A 21,093-nucleotide genomic window follows, 5' to 3' on the forward strand; every position below is an offset into this window, starting at 1 on the left:
CCATCTCATGCTTTCATGTTCTTTATTTTCCATACTATCTCTCATTGCTGTAGCATGGCAAGATCTTGCTGTGCATGCATCAGTTTCTGCCATTCCTGTACTCGAGTAGTGACTGCACTTCAAAGGGCCATCATTGGCTAAACAACACTTTGGGATGTCCTGCACTCATGGCAACCACAATATAAATATGAGTTCTTCCTTCCTTTCTTTATTTAGCCAGTTTCTTGGAGATGTTTAGTCTATGTTTCCTCAAGGCTCATGACTTGTGGTTCCATTCTGCACTTGTCCCTTGTGTCTTTCGATAGTTTGTGGACTTTGATCGTTTCTCCTCAACGGTGAGTGACTGCTGTCTGACTCTTTTCAGTTTATGCAAGGTCTTTCTGTTATATATTGGAGTACAGCTCTCACTAGAACAGACCATTCTATGCATTCCTCACAGTCTCTTCTTAACAATTGCTGATATCAATGTTACATTCTGATATGTGATACATACTCAGACAGTAGAGATTGTGAGAAAGAGATCCTGAACAGGAGACATTGCAGGAGACAGATGACCATGGAGGCAAAGTGATTATATGACATATTCTCCCTCCCTGACATCTTTTTGTGTGTATCTGCACCACATGGACTGTAGTGCTACCAGAAGGCAGCTCAGCTGCTCAAAAGCAATTAGGGCTGGGTAATAAATCAGCCCCCATTGCTCAGCCAGCAGTCCCCACACCCTGTTAATGAATTAATATAGATATATTTTTAGCCATTCTTTTTATACCGCAGTGTCTGAAGCTCAATGATTACCATTCACTCACATTCTTGTCCTTTTTTGTGGGAAAAAAATGGAGCCTCTGTTAATACTTGAGCCCTGAAGGGAAGCTAGCTAAATACAGTACATACACTCTGCATTCTGTAATAGAGGGTGTTATAGTACTGTTGACACATCTAAATTGCAGATAACATTTTCTACAATTTAAAGAGTTTTACATTGATCATCTATGTGCACTGTGGTGTTAAAATCCATTCAAATATAAGCAGTTGCATTTAGCGACTGTAAAATAATACATGCATTTAAAACTACAAATTGCTCTGAAATATGCATTGCCCGGAATGTCACTTTGTACAGATAAGGTATTATGATGGCTATCTGCCTGCAATACAGTTGGCTTTCAAGTATGTAATGATTATGATAATCAACAATGACATTATGCAAGTAATGCCTAGCCAGCAAAGCCTATTAGGCTTTTGTCATTACTCAAAACAAATATTCATCCAGTTTAACAAGTGCAGCCTTAGTTCCAAACAATGGCAATTCAGAGCATCTTGTACATGAGCACCAATATAGTGTTCCTCTAATTGAAATGCTTTAATGTTTGTTTCATTTATTCACCTTAATGGAATTTAAGTATTTAATAGTAAGACTTTCCTTTTGGCAACCTATTCTGAGGAATGATTGCTGGATCAGTTTATGTGGGCTGACAGAAAACAAAATATGAACTTCAGGTTTCCATCAGTTGGAACCTTTTATTTCCTTGATTGGGATATAAGTTTGGGGCATATCTATTTTATACAGCCGAGGAAAATAAAGTTCAAAATAATTTACGATTTTGCATTGGTCTGCTTCATGGGTCCAAATTTTGTTCTCAGTGGTAAATAAACATTAGACTGGCCATTCAATGAAGTGGTGTTACCCACAGGCTGCTCCAGCTCTCTATTTGTTTTCCTCATTTAAGATGCTCCTTTAAAATATATCTTTTTCTCATTTAACTTTGAAAAACCTTACTAATACCACCTTATGTGGTTCAGTCGATTTTATTTGGTAACATTTTCGTCAAATGTGTGAGTCATTTAATTCTATAATTGCCAGTTGACATTGTCATATTGCATTACATTAGTTACATTTTGATCACATCACTAAGGGTTTAATTAGCACCCCAATGTAATTGTTGTGCTGGTATTCTTGTGAATTGTCCTGATGAGTGACAGACAAATAGCTTCTACAAAATATGTATCTTTTTCAGCAAGAATTAGATCAATTTGAATCAGGTTTTAGCAATTGACAAGGTGATGAAGCCTCCTTTATATGTGGTGTGTAAATCAAACAGGTACTTTTTTTCAGATATACCCTTCATTAACCCTAATAATGTATTTTTAATTCATTTTGTATGAAGCTTCTTGATCTTTCTGCAACACAAATTAAAGAATGATATCAAGCCTTTCTTGTAAGAGATAGGTATGATTCGAACTGGATATGGGATTTAAAGTACAGATTTATGTTATGTTTCCATCTTTATCTAATCTATAATAAAAAGCGACCTCGAGTATTTTTTGAGCATAAAGTTGAAATAGTCAGGACTGAGATTGATAGACTTTTTTTTATTCAGGAAGGGCAACGCAAGTTTAGGGTACCCGGTGATTGAAGTTAGGGTTCAGATAAACAATATCTGAATTTCTCAGGAGCAGACCATTCAACATGATTATTGATGTTCACTACCATTCCATTTAATTTCATGAGGTTCGTTTCCGTGGTTTCATTTTCTAACAAGAATCTATCCAATTCAAATGTGAAAGTCTTCATTGTATCAGGATTGATGGGATTTTTCAAGGAGAGGACGACAGATTTCGGTGGTGAGAATGAGTTTTTTTTTCTCTCACCGCTGAATGGCCTGGCTCCAATGTAAAAGGATCCATGTCCCTCTGAAAAGCATATCCCCTTTAGCGTTGCTTTAATTTTCGCCGATGAATGAAATGGAAGGTTTGCCATTTATGTTTCGGTCTCTGGCACAACACTAGCTTCTAAAGCCTGTTGCAGATTAAGCCAGTGCACAGACAGCACACACACACACATAACATACACAGGGAGACAGATTAGTCCCCTTGTCAGATCAACTCCACACAACCTGCCCCTTGTCCTAACATGGCAGATCACGGCCGACCAGCACCAGGTAAGTGTCCCTTCTACATTCATTGTCAAAGACCAAACAACAATAAGGATGGTTAGTTATGGGTGGTGGGGCGTTGAGATTGTGAGAAACATTCGGGAAAACGAACAACTCGAATAGTTGTTTGCAGAGATTAATCAACGCTGAGTCAAAACTAATTAAGGGAGGCTAATAGATTGAGTAGAAACCTTTTAAATTTCTCAACGAAATTCTGCGTCTTTAGTACAGATCAGATTGTAAAATGAATAGATTTAAATATCATAAATATCGTAGGTGATTCACTGATTTCGGGGTCTTCTGACGGTCTGACCGCCTGAATGGCAGTAATCCGTTTCTGGTATTTCCGTTAGCATAACACTAAACACCAAACTGACTCCAGTAAAATACAGTACTTGCAATTAATCGGTTGACTGCCAGGAGTTTATAGCAAGGTGAACAATATGCTGAGTTTACAGTTGAAGCGTCCTACTTTTCAGTGACGGACTTGCAAATTTCATATTGAATTCTCGAGTCGATTTATTAGCTCAGTGAATGAGTTAGTTGATTTTCATAATGTGGGGAGGTGAGGGATGGAGGCAGTCTACGTATAGGTCTGTGTGATCAATCCATGTATAGGCGATATGGAGCCTAAGCATCAGACAGAGAGAGAGAGAGAGAGAAAATTAGTTTGAGTGTAATCACTCACTCCATAAGGTTAGGATGAATAGGGGGAATAGGACCTCCTTGAAATGCTAGAGTTGATATAAGGAATGAATTGCTGTATGCTTTGGATTGCATTAATACACTAGTCACCTGGCCAAACCAGTCAAAACTGAGCCCCCAATGAATGTGGAGAGATGTCTGAAAATAGGCACTCTTATTTCCTCCCTTTTGGATTTACATGAAAAATGAATTAACTGAATATGTTAAAATTGAAAGCAGTGAAAGTGAATGCAAGAATCATTCTGAGGTGTGTTCAGATCAGATGTTGACCTGTTAGTAACAGAATTGACTATTCAAACTGGTGATGGAATTGTAATATAAGTGATGCTGCATGTCAGAAATGGTTTGATTAGTACTATTGTCACCTTTGACCCTAGGGAGGGTTTAAACTGTGCTTTAGAGAGGTGAGCAGATCAGCCAGGCCAGTACTCCAGCATAGTGTGTAAGGAGTGTGACACTATTAGAAATACTGTTATCAACATCAGGCATTAGACCAAACACGTTGGGCACACATAATTGATCCCTTAGCACCATGTGAAGATGAACCAGTTGTATCTTTGACTGATATTCATCCCTCAAGCAACAACTAGAGCAGACGAGCTGTTCATTAACCTAATTACTGGCTGTGGGATCTCACTTTTCCTACATTTGGGATATTAGGCTTCAGAAGGTATCATGGGCTGGATTCAGAACTTAGTTGTGAGCAAAGCCACAGTATAAGGGCTGGGTGCACAGTGTCATGGCACTGCAGTTGTGCTACATAGCCTTCACTGCTGCCATTGCTGAAATATAAACACCGATTGACGTTCTGCAGATGCACCTTTGAGCCAATTCCCTGATGTCAACAATGAAATGTGAAGTCTGGTGTTTCAAATAGAAGCAAGGAGCTTTATAAGAACTTTAAGTAAACCAACGATTCGCAAATTTAGCTACTGTTGCAAATGTATCAGTATTAAGCATTTGTGTTGTTTAAAGAAAAAAATTCAACCAAACTGACAGATACTCTTCAAACCTTTTTAGTAGCGGAGAAAAGGAGACTTCATTCTTTTCAAGGTGAACTGGAGCCTGAACCAGGACACAGAGGTGAAGCAAGCACTAACCCCATGTACCATCTATTGCCTTCATCCTGACCCTGTCTCCATTTAGAATGTTTCAATATTTCACTTTGTTTATGATTCACTTAGTTTGCACTGTGATTATGTCATCCTTTTAGTTCCCTTGTTTAGTCAAATTTATTGCAATGTAATTCTCATCTAATTAACAAATACCTTATATCCTGATGTTGTTTAGATTTCTTATTTGGCTTTTTTTTACTGTTTTGAACTGCTTACAATGTTTTGATCCTTGCAAAACTTATATAGACTTGATAATGAGGAACATTACACACTGTTGTGCTTTCATAAAATGCATGTGGTAAAGGACAAGACTATAAAAAGATCTTTGTAATCCCTCAGCAAGCAGATAGCCTTGTAATCCTTTTACATTGCCTGCTCCAAGACTGCAGCAGCAACACCATCGCAGAAGGCTGGAAATTCCTGTCTCTCCTCTCTAATGCCACTGTTTTCCAATATAGCTTATAGCCGAGCTACAAGGTGCAGGAATGTCTCCGCCTTGATCCTCAATCTGTCCTGAGTAAGCTAATTTCCGTAGGAGTGCTAGTAGGGGCCATTCCCCACTCTGGGTTTGGGGAAAGAATTTTGAGCAGGTTTCACCCTCATGCTGAAAACAAAAGCAGAAATTGCTGGAGAAACTCAGCAGACCTGACACCTGGGTGGGAACAAGAGTTAACTTTTCAAGTCCAGTGACCCTTCTTCAGAGTTTTCTGGAGAAGGGTTACTGAACTATAAATGGTAATTCTGCTTTCTCTCCACAGATACCTGATGAGTGTCTCCAGCAATTTCTGTTTTTGTTTGTTTAGCATCTGTAGTTCTTTGATTTTTTTTATTCTCTCTCGTGATCCCCTGTTATATGCAGGCATCCAGGCATGCTTGAGAATGTAAAACATGACTAGGTTCGTCAAGATTTCCTTTGCAATTGGTAATCTAATAGTTGCTTTCTGTTGGCCACATCCATATTTAATGGTGGTCAGGAGGAAACTCCACAACAGTGAAACCATATTTCCACCAATAAACTAACACCGTTGGATGGGGGAAAGATGAAGGCAGTGATAATAGCAAGGAAACAAGGACATTTAAAAACACGAGTTATGAGAAAATGTTTCTTAGGTTGTATATGTCCTATATTGAAGAGTGACTGAGATACTTGAAATAATCAACTGCTGTTTATGTGGAAAATATTTTAATTAAATAATGCAGGCTGTCATGCTGTGTATTACAGTTGGTATGATTGGATTGATATTCATTTGGGGCAGTTGAAGCTGGCATAGTGAAGCGTCTGTATATCACATCAAGTTTTGAAGTGAGGAAATTTGTGGCACAGCATTGACAAAATAACATTTCCTTTTGGGAGAAAAAGAAAATGATTTACATTTACATCATGCTTTTTGTAATCAATAGAAGTGTCAAATCACTTTACAGTTAATGAAATGCTTTAGAAGGGCTGTCACTCTTATGAGCACCAGGGCTATTTGAAATATCTGGAAACATCTTTGTCCTTTCATTAGATGCACCAGGTGTAGGTAAATGTTCTGCATTCTCAGGATTATGAGCCATGACCAGTGACAGAACTAATGAATCTTTGATGTTGATGAGGGAGAGCTAGAACCTTAAGGGCCAAGTGCTTTGCAGGTAGATGATCCTTCAGGAATAAGAATTATTTTTCATTAAAGCACGCATGTGGAAGACAATATTCTTTCCTCCCGTCATATTGATGATTGTTCTGTAAAGTTAACAATCAACAGGCAACTGAAGAGGAAAGATGATAAGCAAACCACCACCACACAGTATTGTCACATAGAAATGTGGCAATGTATTTTCCCACAGCAAATCCCTGCAAATAAGAGTGTGGTGATAGATCAGAGAATTTTTGTGGCGATGATTGTGGAATAAATATTGGCCATTTTGACCTCTATGAAGTAGTGACAGGGAATCTGGCAGATGAGGTCTGAGATTCAAAGGTAATGTTTCTGATGGTGCTGCTCTGGACAGACAGCCATTAGATCACAAAGACATAAGGGCAGAAGTAGACCATTCAGCCTAACAAGTTAGTTCTGTCATTCAATGAGATCATGGCTGATCTGATGACCCTCAACTCCACTTTCCTGTCTTTCCCTATAACCCTCGATTCCCTTACTGGTTTAAAATCTGACTATCTCAAGCTTGAATATACTTCACAACGCAGCGTTGACAGCTCTCTGCAGTGAAGAATTTCATAGGCTGACCCTCTGAGAGAAGTAATCCCTTCTCATCTTTGTCTTAAATGGGCAACCCCTTTCTCTGAAATGATGCCCTCTAGTTCTAGATTGTCTCAGAATGTGAAGCATGGACTTTGTGCTTACGTCCTGAACTGAGACTTGAACCTAGAACCTTGTAACTCAGAGGTGAGAGTGCTGGCAATTGGATAGTATAGCAGGTATATGTACATGCTTTATTTCATGTAGTTTTATGGGATCTTTAATATCCATCTGTGATGCTGGAGAAGATCTTCAGTTAGCACTTTAGCTGAAAGATGGCTCTTCAGCCTTGAAATGTTACCTGTGTACTGTATTAAAGTGAAACTGAAATGCTTAATCTTCTGGCTCAGATAGAGAAGCATTATGCCAAGACAGAAGTTGCTTTACATGGGGGATAATTATAGAAAAGTTCTTCTGACACAAGTTATTAAAGAAACAGAATTCCAAAGATCTTTAAAACATCAATTAGTTGTTTGAAAAGATAATTATTAAATACATTGAATTGGTGAAGATACAGTGGTTAGTCTTTGTAGTGGAGAATGCAGAAAGAAACTCAGACATATACCTGATCTAGAACATTCTCAGATTTTATGTAACCTACTTTGTATTCTTAATGGAAGAAATGACCTACTTTTAAAAATAGTTTCTTTTTAAATCTCTCCAATCTTGCAGTTGAGTAGCTTAGTCCATACAAAATATTTGATCTGATAAAGTGTGTGAGGTGTAATGTGGTTGATAGAGAACAAGCTTTTACATTTTCTGTCTATGTAACACATTGTTTCTCCCAAAAAAAATGTTGCAAGTGCAATGTTTTTTAAAAAGAGGTATTTGTACTTTCTTACTGGCAGGTACACCGATAATCCTCTCGCACCAGGCATACCCAGAACCCAGAGAGGCAACAGCAAGGGCTAGAACTAAAGAGTTTGAGAAATATCTTACAGTTCCACGATGTTCCCCAAGGGCAAATTTCAGCTTGGCCAGTGATGCTTCAGAAAGTGCGACCTCAGCCTCACACAGTAAGGAGGAGTTGGAAAGCTCACTGGTAAGTGATTGCATGTGTGAATCTGACTAAAACAAAGGCTTGCAACCAGGCTTTGTGCTTGGTGACCTTCACTAGAAGATTGCATCCCTTTGGCTCAATAGTTAGTGGGGCTGAGCATCACATGGAACACGTAAACCAGAATGCCTTTAGTGGTTGGCTCCTTGTATCTTTGCGTGCTTTACCATTTTGCTTGTTTTTGAACCACAAACACAACTAACAGAAAGCACATCAGTTACTTTGCACTGGTGCTGGAAACAACTGGAGAATATTTGCTTTGCCAAAGATGAATAGTGAACCTTTCTGTGCCAACAACCTTTAAATTTTTTTTAACAAATGTTTTTGAACCTGACTCATGGATATTGTGATTCCTCTTGGTCATCCATTGGATATCTCAGCACAGCATTTGCTTTAATAATTTCAGGTCAGGCCAGTCACAGCTCTATATATTGTTCATTCAGTTCCTTTCTAGCATTTGATATTGACTGTTAATCAGTATTAAATTGAACAATCAACTTTTATTGTGGAGAATACCATAAAAACATTTGGACTACACCTGTGGTCCAATTTGGTTGCAGTAATTAATTCGATGAAGTATAAAAAAGATACAATTGTCTTTCCAGTCTGCTTTGTTATATTTCCCATACTTAGTTCACTAACATTGCTTGCAGCAGAACTATTTGGATTATAATGAATGGCCAACACATTACAAACCATTTTTCATCCTGCCAATGCCCAATTTCATCCTCTTGTCTCAAAGAAAATCTGTTTATGGATTGTAACCATAAGATTAGATGTTTCTGATCTAAAACTTCACCAGGTTATAGAATAGTTACCGGTATTCTGGTCACTGAAACATAGTTTTGGAAAATTATTGCTTGTGAAGTAAAGTGCAACAGAAATAAGACTGTAGTCTGCCATGATGTTGGTTTGCTTAGATTTTGTAACATATAACATTGTAACAATCATAAAAATGGGATGTGCTACTTTAGACAACTCAATACATTTTGTCCTTTCTATTTTTTTTGCCTTTCCTTAGGTCATTAACAACTACTTTGAAGAGAATGAAGAGGGAGACACTAAGAAAGGCTTGTATTTCAGTGATGGCAAAAGGAAGATAGACTATGTTTTAGTTTATCAGAACAGAAAGGTTGCTTCTCAGTCCACCACTCAGAGTTCTGGAGCCATTGTCCCAAATGGCACTGCAACAAAGCCTCACAGAAGTAAAGCTCACAAACAGCTACCAGAGCGTCAGCAAGAAGTTGTGCTGGATGTTGGAAATCCTCATGAATCTGTGGAAGAGGAAAGGAGAGCTCGCAGAGAGGAGTTTGAGAAGAATCTCATGGAGAATGGACTTGAGATTGAGAAAGACAAGGAGGTGAGAGAACAGACTGTCTTAAAAATCTACAATTTATCACCTCTTAACTTTAGGAAATTGTGACATGCCGCTCAGTATTCTGTGGTAATTTTACAAAGAAAAATGTTGGAATAAATTTTAAAGACTTGCAAATAATTATATAATGGTAAGGCTTCACTGAAACAAACACACAAAGTATTGTAGACACCCAGCAGGTCTGACATCATTGTAGAGAAAGAAACAGAGGTAATATTTCAAGACCAATATCTACGACTGAATGACTTCTTCAGAGTGTTGGTTTCTTTTTCTACAGATACTGTCAGACCTGCAGAGTTTCTCTATCATTTTGTGGTCCTTTAAGATTTCCAGCATCTGTTGTATTTCACTTTTATTTGATCGTTTTACTGAACAAGTTATTGGTCACCTGCCCAAATATCTTTGCTTTGGCTAATGTCAGTTGTCTAACTATGATCTTGTGAAGAGTCTTTGGATGCTTCACTGTTTAAAAAGAATCTGTATAGGTGGAACTTGATGCTATTGTTAATGCTTTTAAAAAAATTCATTCATGAGATGCTGGTGTCACTAGCTAGGCCACGATTTGTTGCTGATCCCTTGTTAACTTTGTTACGGTGAGCTGCCTTCTTGAACCACAGCAGTCCAATTCTTGCAGGTACACCGACAATATCATTAGAGAAGGAATTCTAGGATTTTGACACAGTGACAGTGAAGGAGTGGCAACATATTTCCAAGTCAGGGTGGTGGTTAATACATATTTTAACTTATATTGCAATAGTAATGAAGATAAGTCATTTTATACAAAGAAAGCTGCCTGCAAAGATCTTTTGTGAGTGTTTCATTTGCAAGTGTATTTGTACTAATTTTCCATTTAATCTCTTTGACCTTCCCTCACTAAGCACTGTTGCTGGCTGAGAAAGAAGTAACTAAATTCTGGCCTCGATTATCACCACTAGAATGTTATTGGGATGACCAAGATATTGGCAGCTTGACACATGTTCCTTTTCATTTCCTTTGCCCAACATAATTTCTTTACATCCACTCAAAGCCTTGTTGTGATTAGACAATTTAGATGAGTAAAAGATCATATGGGAATTCATATACAAGGATGCACAACCTATCATTCCACAGATGAGTGGATTGAACTTTCAAAGAATGCTATGACCTTGCTAGTATTCTTAAGACCACTGAGTCACTTTCAACAGTGTCCGACTGAAGAGTAGGCTCCAGATAGTGCTTCATGATTCATAAAAGCAAATTTGTCATTCTTCTTAGGATTTAGGTCTCCAGCAGTCTATATGGAGTGAGATGGCTTTATTATATGTGCCTCAGTGACAAATATGTGCAGTTCACAATTATTTTGTGAGTTTAGTTCATGATTCCACTTTTGGCAGGGACGGTAATTCAATTCCTTTGAAAATCTAAAGAACAAAAACAATGATTTGGATGTGAAAGAGCATGGAATAACAGTAGCCATGACCTCAGTATGTTGAGTTTAAGTACTGCTAAAGCATTTTACATCTGAAGAATAAACAAAACAACTGATTAATAATGAGGAAAACTCCCCTGCCAAATGGCTGAGACTGCTACATGTGACATTTGTGAACCGTGCATTTTTCACACCCATCTTCCTCTGACCTGAGCATGCGTAACTTTAGTTAGTGGTTGTCATCACCATACAACATTAAATCTATCTATAATACACAGAAGGTTATGCATATGTCACATACTTCCAGTAACTGTCTCATTTGCGTTCCAGTAATATCACATCCCACTTTCGAAAGAGTGCAATCTCAGACACACCTTAGACAACATATCGGGAATAATAATTTATTATGAATTTTGAAGTTGAGTGTTGTTGAATGTCTTATTCATAGACTATTGATCCAGAGATCCAGTTAATGTGCTGCTCTCATGATGACTATGAAACTGTTGTCAGTTGTCAATTGTCAGAAAAAACATGCTTCACTCATGTCCTTTAGGGAAGGAAACTGCTGTCCCCACTTGGTCTGGCCTACATGTGTCTCCGGATTCTCAGCAACATGGCTGGCTCTTAACTGCCCTCTGGGCAATAAAGGACGGGCAACGAATGCTGGCCTAGCCAATGATGTCCACTTCTCATGAATGAATAAAAAAAGATTGCATTGTGATGTCTTTCTGTTTAATGCAAGTTTCCTGAGTACAGCTGAGTTTCTATAATAAATATTATGATTTAATTTCAGTTTGAGACTATAATAGAGGCAGCATTGTTTTATTTTTGTTTCAGTGAACCGGTATATAGGTGAGTTGAAGAATATGATAATGGGGTGCACATGTAAATTCAGCCAATTTGTTTAAAAAATTCTATCTCTACAATTTCTCGCTTTAATACATTGTGAAACAAACACGTATGGTCAACAAGCTGTTAAAATGTGAATTTCTAGTTTGAAGAGGATTCTGGGTAATCCAAGATGGAGGATGGAAAATGCTGTGGCTGTGAGAGTTGCTCCTTTTTTGAGATATTTTCAGTTTTGGAGCTGACTTCCTTGAATTCTCGGAATTACTGGTTTATATGCTGTTGCATTGTTTTGGAACTTTGGGAGAAAAAGAAATCAAGCCAACGGCACTTTAAAAGGGAGGAAGACACACAAAAGACAGTGACCACATGAACAGTGATTCAGATGGAGAAAGAAACCTACACTGACCCAGCAGTAACCTGCACAGCTGCTGTCTGCTTTCAAATATTTCTGGACATTGGAATTGGTTCTAAGAAAAATAAACAAACAGTGAAATTCACAGCTGAGCTTGGAGAAACCTGTACGTGGAAGCTCAGTGCAGGAAGGCAGCTAAGCGTAAGGCTTTTAAAGCGTAACCTTACTGGTTTTCTTTTGTAAGTTTACAGAGTGAGGAGTGGGGTTTTTTTATTACATGTTGTGATTGAGACCTGTCTCTTGATTAAATTTTTAAAAATATAAAATATAGGTATTATCTTAGCCTGGAGTAGTAAGACCGTGCTATTTTCTGGGTCTGTAGATTGTTAAGTGCAAAGATGGCCTCCTCTCCAACCTATCACCTTCACCCCCATCTTCATCTACCTATTGCATTCCCAGCTACCTTGCCCCCAGCCACACCCCCTCCCATTTATCTCTCAACCCCTTGGGCCACTCCCTCATTCCTGTTGAAGACATTATGCTCGAAATGCCGACTTTCCTGCTTCTTGGATGTTGCCTGATCAGCTGCACTTTTCCAGCACTACATTTGGACTCTTTAGTAGAGTGATGTGCACTTCCAGTTGGATGTGGGAGATTAAGGAGAGTTTCCATTTTACTGATGATTACGTCTTCAGGAAGTATGTTTGGTTGTGAATTCCATCAGATTGTATGGATTGATTGGATCATCAGTTAGAAGCAATGAGGAACTGACAGGAGCAAGGGGGCATGATGGAAGGCAGTTGCAGGGAGGGATATAAACTGAAGATACAGTCAGATAGGTAGATGACCTCCAGGAAAGGCAGGAAAGGGAGGCACAAAGTGCAGGAGTCTCCTGTGGCTATCCCCATCTCAAACAAGAATGCTCTTTTGGAAAATGTAGGGGATGATGGACTCTCAGGGGAATGTAGGAGAAAGTGAGGTCTGCAGATGCTGGAGATCAAAGCCGAGAGTGTGTTATTGGAAAAGCACAGCAGGTCAGGTAGCATTCGAGGCGCAGGAGAGTGGATGTTTCAGGCCTGATCTCAGGGGAATGTAGCATGGACTGTCAAGTTTCTGGTACTGAGACTGGCTCCAGTGTAACGAGAGATACAACAGTTTCCAGGTGATCGATTGTGATAGGGGACTCTGTAGTCAGAGGCACAGACAGATATTTCTGCAGCCGGCAACGAGAAATCAGAATAGTGTGTTGCCTCCTTGGTGCCAGGATCAAGGATGTCTCAGGGTGGGCGCAGAATGTTCTCAAAGGGGAGAAAGACCAGCAGGAGGTCATTGTACAAGTTGAAACTAATGACATAGGAAGGGAAAAGGATGAGATTCTGAAGGCACAATATATAAAGTTAGGCCGAAATTTAAGAAGGAGGTCCTCAAGGGTAGTAATGTAGGGATTACTCCCAATGCTGTGAGCTGGTGAGGGTAGGAATAGGAGAGTAGAGCAGATGAATGCGTGGCTGAGGAGCTGGTGCAAAGGAGAAGGATTCACATTTACTGATCATTGGAATGTCATTTGGGGTAGAAATGACCTGTGTAAGAAGAATGCATTGCACCTGAATTGGAAGGGGACTAATATAATGGCAGGGAGATTTGCTAGTGCTGCTCGGGAGAATTTAAACTACTAAGTGGGGGGACCCATGGAGATAGTGAGGAAAGAGGTCAGGCTGAGACTGGTACAATTGTGAAAAGGAGCAAGTCAAACAGTCAGGACAGGCAGGAACAAAACAGAGAATGAGGTAGGACTGATAAATTAAATTGCATTTATTTCAATGCAAGAAGCCTAACAGATTAGGGCAGGGCATGGTTCGAAACATAAGACTGGCATATCATAACATTTACAGAAATGTGGCTCAGGGATGGACAGGACTGGCAGCTTAATATTTCAGGGTATAGATGCTATAGGAAGGATCAAAAGGGGGGCAAGAGAGGAGGGGAAGTGGCATTTTTGATTAGGGATAACATTACAGCTGTATTTAGGGAGGATATTCCTGGGAATATGTTCAGGAAAGTTATTAGGGTGGAACTAAGAAATAAGAAAGGGATACTCACCTGATCGGGATTGTACTATAGCCCATCCCAATAGTGGGAAATTGAGAAACAGATTTGTAATAAGATTTGGGTTTTCTGTAGGAATCATAGAATGGGTATGGTCGTGGATTTTAACTTTCCAAACATGGACTAGGACTGCCATATTGTTAAGGGTTTAGATGGAGAGCAATTTGTTAAGTGTGTACAAGAAAAATTTCTGATTCAGTATATGGATGTACCTACTAGCGAAGGTGCAAAACCTGATCTACTCTTTGGAAATAAGGCAAGGCAGGTGACTGAGGTGTCAGTGGGAAGTACTTTGGGGCCAGTGACCATAATTCTACTAGTTTTAATGTAGTGATGGAAAAAGATAGACTGGATCCAAAAGTTGGAGTTCTAAGTTGGAGGAAGGCCAATTTTGATGGTACTAGACAAAACTTTCAAACGTTGGTTGGGGGTGGATGTTTGAAGGTAAAGGGATGGCTGGAAAATTGGAAGCCTTCAGAAATGAGATAGCAATAATCCAGGGATGGTATGTTGCTGTTAGGGTGAAGGGCAATGCATGTAGGGAATGCTGGATGACTAGAAAAAATTGAGGTCAAGAAGAAGAAGGAAGCCCACATCAGGTACAGACAGCAGAAACTGAATGATTGCCTAGAAGAGTATAAAGACAGTAGAAGTACACTTAAGCCAGAAATCAGGAGGGCAAAAAGTGGATATGAGAGAACTTTGGCAAAAAGAGTTAAAAAGAATCCAAACGCATTTGATAAATACATTAAGGACAAGAGTGTAACTAGGGAGAAAATAGGACCCTTTAAAGATCAGCAAGGTGACCTATGTGTGGAACCATAGGAGATGAAGGAGACACTAAATGAATATTTTGCATCAGAGTTTATTGTGGAGAAAGATATGGAAGATACAGAACATGGGGAAATAAATGGTGATATCTTGAAAAATGTCCATATTACAGAGAAGGAGGTGCTGGACATTCTAAAACACGAAAAGGTGGGTAAATCCCGGGACCTGTTCAGGTGTACCCTAGAACCTTTTGAGAATTTGGTGAAGAGATTGTTGGGCCTCTTGCTATGTATCATCAATAGCCACAGGCAAGGTGCTAGAAGGCTGGAGGTTGGCTAACGTGGTGCCACTATTTAAGAAAAATGGTGAGGAAAAGCCAGGGAACTATACCAGTCAGCCTGACATTGGTGGTGGGTAAGTTGTTGGAGGGAATCCTGAGGGACAGGATTTACATGTATTTGGAAAGTCAAGAACCGATTAGGGATCGTTTATATGGCTTTGTGTGTGGGAAATCATGTCTCACTAACTTGATTGAGCTTTTTGAAGTGTCAAAGAAGATTGATGAGAGTAGATTGATGGCCGTGATTTATCAGGACTTTAGTTAGGCGTTCAACAAGATTCCTCATGGTAGACTAGATAATGAGGTTAGGTCACATGGAATAGAGAAAGAGCTAGCTATATGAATCCAAGAACTGGCTCAAAGATAGTAAACAGAGGGTGATGGTGAAGGGTTGCTTTTCAGATGGGAGGCCTGTGACCAGTGGTGTGTCACAAGAATTGGTGCTGGGTCCATTTTGTCATTTATATAAATGATTTGGATGTGAACATAGTTGTGGTTGATGACGCCAAAATTAGGAGTATAGTGGACAACTATGAAGGTTACCTCAGAATCTTGATCAGATGGGCCAATATGCTGAGGAGTGGCAGATGGAGTTTAATTTAGATAAATGCGAGGTCCTGCATTTCGGAAAAGCTCTTCCTAAAAGCAAATCAGGGCAGGACTTATGCACTTAATTGGGAGTGTTGCTCAACAAAGGGACCTTTGAGTGCAGGTTCGTAGTTCCTTGAGAAATGGAGTCACCAGGTAGATAGGATAGTGAAGAAGGCATTTGGTATCCTTGCCTTTATTGGTCAGTGGATTGAGTACAGGAGTAGGGAGGTTGTGTCTGCACAGGACATTGGTAAGGCCAGTATTGGAACACTGCATGCAATTATGGTCTGTCTGCTCTAGGAAGGATATTGTGAAACTTGAATAAGTTCAGAAAAGATTTACAAAGGTGTTGCCAGGGTTGGAGGATTTGAGCTATTGGGAGAGGCTGAATAGGCTGGGGTTATTTTACCTAGATCATCAGAGGTTGAGGGGTGACCTTTTAGAGGTTTATAAAATCATGAGGAGCATGGATCGGATAAATAGACAAGGTCTTTTCCCCAGAGTGGGGGAGTCCAAAACTGGAAGGTGTAGGTTTAAGGTGAGAGAGGAAAGATTTAAAAGGCACCTAAGGGGCAACGTTTTCATGCAGAGGGTGGTGCGTGTATAGAATGAGCTGCCAGAGGAAGTGGTAGAGACAAAAAAAACTGCAGATGCTGGAGTCCAAGGTAGACAAGTAGGAGGATGGGAGAACGCAGCAAGCCAGACAGTATCGGGAGCTGGAGAAGTCAATGTTTCGGGTGTAATCCTTCTTCAAGAGGCTGGTACAATTATGACATTTAAAAGGCACCTGAATGGGTATATGAATAGGAATGATTCAGAAGGATATGTGGCAAGTGGGACTGAATTTATTTGGGATGGCTGGTTGGCATGAATGATTTGAACTGAAGGGTTTGTTTCCATGCTATATATCGTTATGACTCTAAAAGCCTACAAGTTACTGTAGTCCAATAAGAAGCTGACCATATCGTCATGAAATTCCCCATTTCTTCTTGTGACAGCATTGATCCATTTGACCTCAGTTAAATGTTACTTTTTATATTTGATTTAAGATTTCCATTCATTAGTATTAACAGGAAGCATGGTCGCCTCACACTACTCTGTAAGACACACCTGTATTTAAACAAACAAAATATGACATCGGAATGTAACCAATCCATCCAACTTACCAGTATTTTTCATAAAGTAACTCTTTTTTTCCCACTACTGAGGGCCTTCCCTAACTCCTGCAAATATTCATTTCTAGTTTTGTCCGCCTCTCTTCCAAAAGCTAATGTTAAGTCAATATCTTTCAGGCAATGTAGTCACACCATAACAACTTATGTAAAAAAAATTAATCTTCCCTCTGGTTCGTTTGGTAATTAGATCTGAATCCTATAGTTATCAACCTTTTTACCAATGGAAACCATTTTCTTTGTCTTTTTTTATCAACATCCCTAATAATTTTCAATTACCCTATTAAGTCTCCCTTCACTTTATGACCTGGCCCACGGTATTTGTCCCAATTATTTTCTTCACTACATCATTTTGCTTATGTTTATTTTGGTGAGTCTTTGTCCTGTTTCAGCATTAGCTTACTCTGGATGTGCGAGATTAATAACATTCCTATAACACCAATGAAAGGTGGCAGAATGTAAAGGAATCCAGAGTGAGAAATCCTAATGACAGATCCCTGAATGTACTAATGTCCTACACCCACTGCTCCTACGTGAACATTGGGGCCATTATTGTAGATATTGTTTCACAATTCAATTGCTGGCATGGGGATCCTGCACTAATTTAGCATCTAGTCAATCAAATCCATGTACCTTTCCTCCTCCAATTAGGGATATCTCATTCCCTCTGAATTCCCAAGCATAAAAGGATTACTTCTCCACTCTTATGATTTCTGTAAACTTAAGCACAGTAAACGATGGTGGTTCGAGGGACATACACATCCCAGAGAAACAATCGATTACACTTGGAAATGAATGTACTGAAACACCATTTTGAAGTAAACAAAGTGAGTCAAACCAGAATGTCACTTTCACCAGGAGAAAGTGAGGACTGCTGATGCTGGAAATCTGAGTTGAGAGTGTGGTGCTGGAAAAACTCAGCAGGTCAGGCAGCATCCGAGGAGCAGGAGAATCAACGTTTTTGGCATGAGCCATTTATCAGGATTGTCACTTTCACCAGTTTTACTCTTTTCATTTGGAATTTGTTTTATATTTTTGTATGGGATATAGATGTCACTGGCAAGGCCAGTATTTGTGTTTAGTCTAACTGCCCTTGAACTGAATGGCTTGCTAAGCCTTTTCAGAGGACAGTTAAGAGGCAACCACATTGATATAAGTATGAGTCACATGTGAACCAAATCAAGTACAGATGGTAAGTTTTCTTCCCTGAAGTGTATGAGTGAACCAGCAGATTTTTATGGCAAATAACAATGATGACAAGGAATTACCAAGATTACATGATCACCAATCTGCTAATTCCATACTTTTTTTTATTGAATTCAAATTTCATAATCTGCTTCAGTGGGATTGAACTCATGCCATCAGAACATTAGCCAGGGTCTACTGGATTACAAATGCAGTGACATCACCATTATGCTACTGCCTCTCCTTATTGCTGAATTCACTCCTGCAACTCTTTTCTGTAATCTGTCTAACGTCTTCATATTCATCCTAAAGTGTGGTGCCCAGAACCAGTGATTTTTTAAATATACGATCACTGTAATTTCCTTGCTTTTGTACTCTCTGTCTTTATTAATAAATCCCAGATTCCATATACCTTATTTAACACTTTCTCAACATGCCATTTTAAATGATTTATGCACCCAAAGCCACTCTGGTCCTTCACTTCGAAACATAGAGTCACACAGCACAGAAACAGACCCTTCCATCTTAACAGTCCATGCTGAACATAATCCCAAACTAAACTAGTCCCACCTGCCTACACCTGGCCCATATCACTCCAAACCTTTCAGACTCTTGTATCCATCCAAATGTTTTTTAAACATTGTAATTGTACCTGCAACCACCACTTCCTCAGGAAGTTCATTCCACACTTGAACCACCCTCTGTGTTAAAAATTTGTCATTTATGTCTTTTTTTAAAACTCGCTCCTCTCATCTTAAAAATCTGCCCCCAGTCTTGAAATCCCCCATCCTAAGGAAAAGACAACTACCATTTACTTCATCTATACCCTTCATTATTTTATAAACTTCTGTCAGGTCACCTCTCAACCTCCCACGTCCCAGTGAAAAAGTCTCAGCCTATCCAGCCTTTCTTTATAACTGAAACCTTCCATACCCAGCAACATCCTGTTAAGTCTCTTCTGAACCCTCTCCATCTTGATTATATCCTTCCTATAACTTCTCTTTAGCAATATAAATTAAAACTTCTAGATTGATTCCTATGTCCTATTATTTATAGACAGATGATTGTAGTCCACAAAAGGGCTCATTTAATGCATTTAAATTCATTTTTAAAGGAATACTTAAAGCCCAACTTATTTAACTTCACTGAGGACGAAAAAAAGTAAGCTCATAATTATTTGGTATGTTTTGTTCACCATGTGGAAATGTCAACAATTTAATATCAAGCTTCACATTATACAGACCAAAGTAACTTTGTAAGCTTCCAGGGAACTCTGCTGCACTGGTATCTTCTTTCACATCCACATCATCCAGTTAACATCCTGTAACGCTATGCTCTGCTCTGTTCTATTGTAACACACTCATTAATCCTTGTAAACATGTGAATTGTTTAAATGCAGTGAGGTAGAACACATCGAGGAGATGAGTTGTACCAGTTTTATGTTTCATTTCACTTTCCAGGATGTGGACATCATTGATCAGGTTGAAATTTATTGCACTTACTTAGTTATCCTTGAAAAGATGCTGGTGGGCCACTGTCTTGAACTGCTGTGGTCGAAGTGATAAAGTTGTTGTGGCTATATTGATATTGCCTGTTTTATCCCATCAGTTAAAGTCCAAATGACTCTCCCACTTGGTTGTTGAATTGTAGCAGTGTAGCAAAACGGAATAATGACTAAGTGGATGGTGTAACATCCACTGAATGAAAGAATTAGCATGTAATATACAAGGAAGTGCTGCAGTAACTCAGCAGTACTGGCAGCATCCCTGGAGACAGAAACAGTGTTAATGTTTCAAGTCCAATATAACGTCTCAGAAGAAACTCCCTATGAGGCGACGGAAGAATGTAAGATACATATCAAAGATTATTTATAGAGTATTAGAGTCATAGAGATGTACAGCATGGAAACAGACCCTTTGGTCCAACCTGTCCATGCCGGCCAGATATCGCAACCCAATCTAGTTCCACATGCCAGCACAAATGCTTTTAGTAGAGTGATATGTGCTTCTTGTCAGGTGTGGGAGTTTAAAGAGAGTTTAAGGGTTACTCTGGATTATATCTGCCATAAATGCTATTGGTTGTGAATCTTATCAGATCGAATGGATCGGTTGGAAAGACGGTTAGAAGTAATGAGGAATTTGCAACAGCAACAGTATGTGATGGATGGCAGTTATAGGAAGGGGGGAATGTACATAGATGGGTTAACTCCAGGAAAGGTAAGAGAGGTAGGCAGCTAGTGCAGGAGTCTTTTGTGGCTATACCTATTTCAAACAGGTATGCTGTTTTGGAAAATGTAGGGGGTGATGGATTCTCAGGGGAACGTAGCACAAACAGCCAAGTTTCTGGTATTGAGACTGACTTAAATGCAACGAGGGGTACCTCAGGTTCCAAGAGACCAATTGTGTCAGGGGATTCTCTAGTCCGAGGCACAGAAAGACGTTTCTGCGGCCAGCAGCGAAAAATCAGTGTTGCTTCCCTGGTGCCAGGATCAAGGATGTCTCAGAGAGGGTGCAGAATGTTCTCATGGGGGAGAGGGGCCAGCAAGAGGTCATTGTCCACATTGGAATCAATGAGATAGGAAGGGAAAAGGTTGAGATTCTGAAGGGAGATTACAGAGAGTTAGGCAGGAATTTAAAAAGGAGGTCCTCAAGAGTAGTAATATCTGGATTACTCCTTGCGCTATGAGCTAGTGAGGGCAGGAATAGGAGGATAGAGCAGATGAATGTGTGGCTGAGGAGCTGGTGTGTGGGAGAAGGATTCACATTTTTGGATCATTGGAATCTCTTTTGGGAAAGAAGCGACCTGTACAAATTGCACCTAAATTGGAAGGGGACTAATATACTGGCAGGAAAATTTGCTAGAGCTGCTTGGGAGGATTTAAACTAGTAAGATGGGGGGAG

The 21,093-nt window shown here is 39.4% G+C and overlaps 1 protein-coding gene across 4 annotated transcripts in view; it reads left to right on the top strand.

The window, feature by feature from the left end:
• Nucleotides 1–2,734: 2,734 nt before the first annotated feature.
• Nucleotides 2,735–21,093, top strand: part of LOC122561635 (anoctamin-2-like) — a 243,713-nt gene continuing 225,354 nt past the window's right edge. Inside the window, exons 1-4 of one of the 4 annotated variants that reach the window (XM_043713575.1) lie at nucleotides 2,735–2,936; nucleotides 4,656–4,718; nucleotides 7,836–8,029; nucleotides 9,066–9,404. In XM_043713575.1, coding sequence (XP_043569510.1) covers nucleotides 2,909–2,936; nucleotides 4,656–4,718; nucleotides 7,836–8,029; nucleotides 9,066–9,404 — 624 coding nt within the window. In that variant the 5' untranslated portion in view covers nucleotides 2,735–2,908. The remainder of the gene's footprint in view (nucleotides 2,937–4,655; nucleotides 4,719–7,835; nucleotides 8,030–9,065; nucleotides 9,405–21,093) is intronic. The other 3 variants (XM_043713573.1, XM_043713572.1, XM_043713574.1) reach the window with 3 other exon arrangements.

The sequence above is a fragment of the Chiloscyllium plagiosum genome, chromosome 23 (genome assembly GCF_004010195.1).
Source record: "Chiloscyllium plagiosum isolate BGI_BamShark_2017 chromosome 23, ASM401019v2, whole genome shotgun sequence".
Classification (NCBI taxonomy): domain Eukaryota; kingdom Metazoa; phylum Chordata; class Chondrichthyes; order Orectolobiformes; family Hemiscylliidae; genus Chiloscyllium; species Chiloscyllium plagiosum.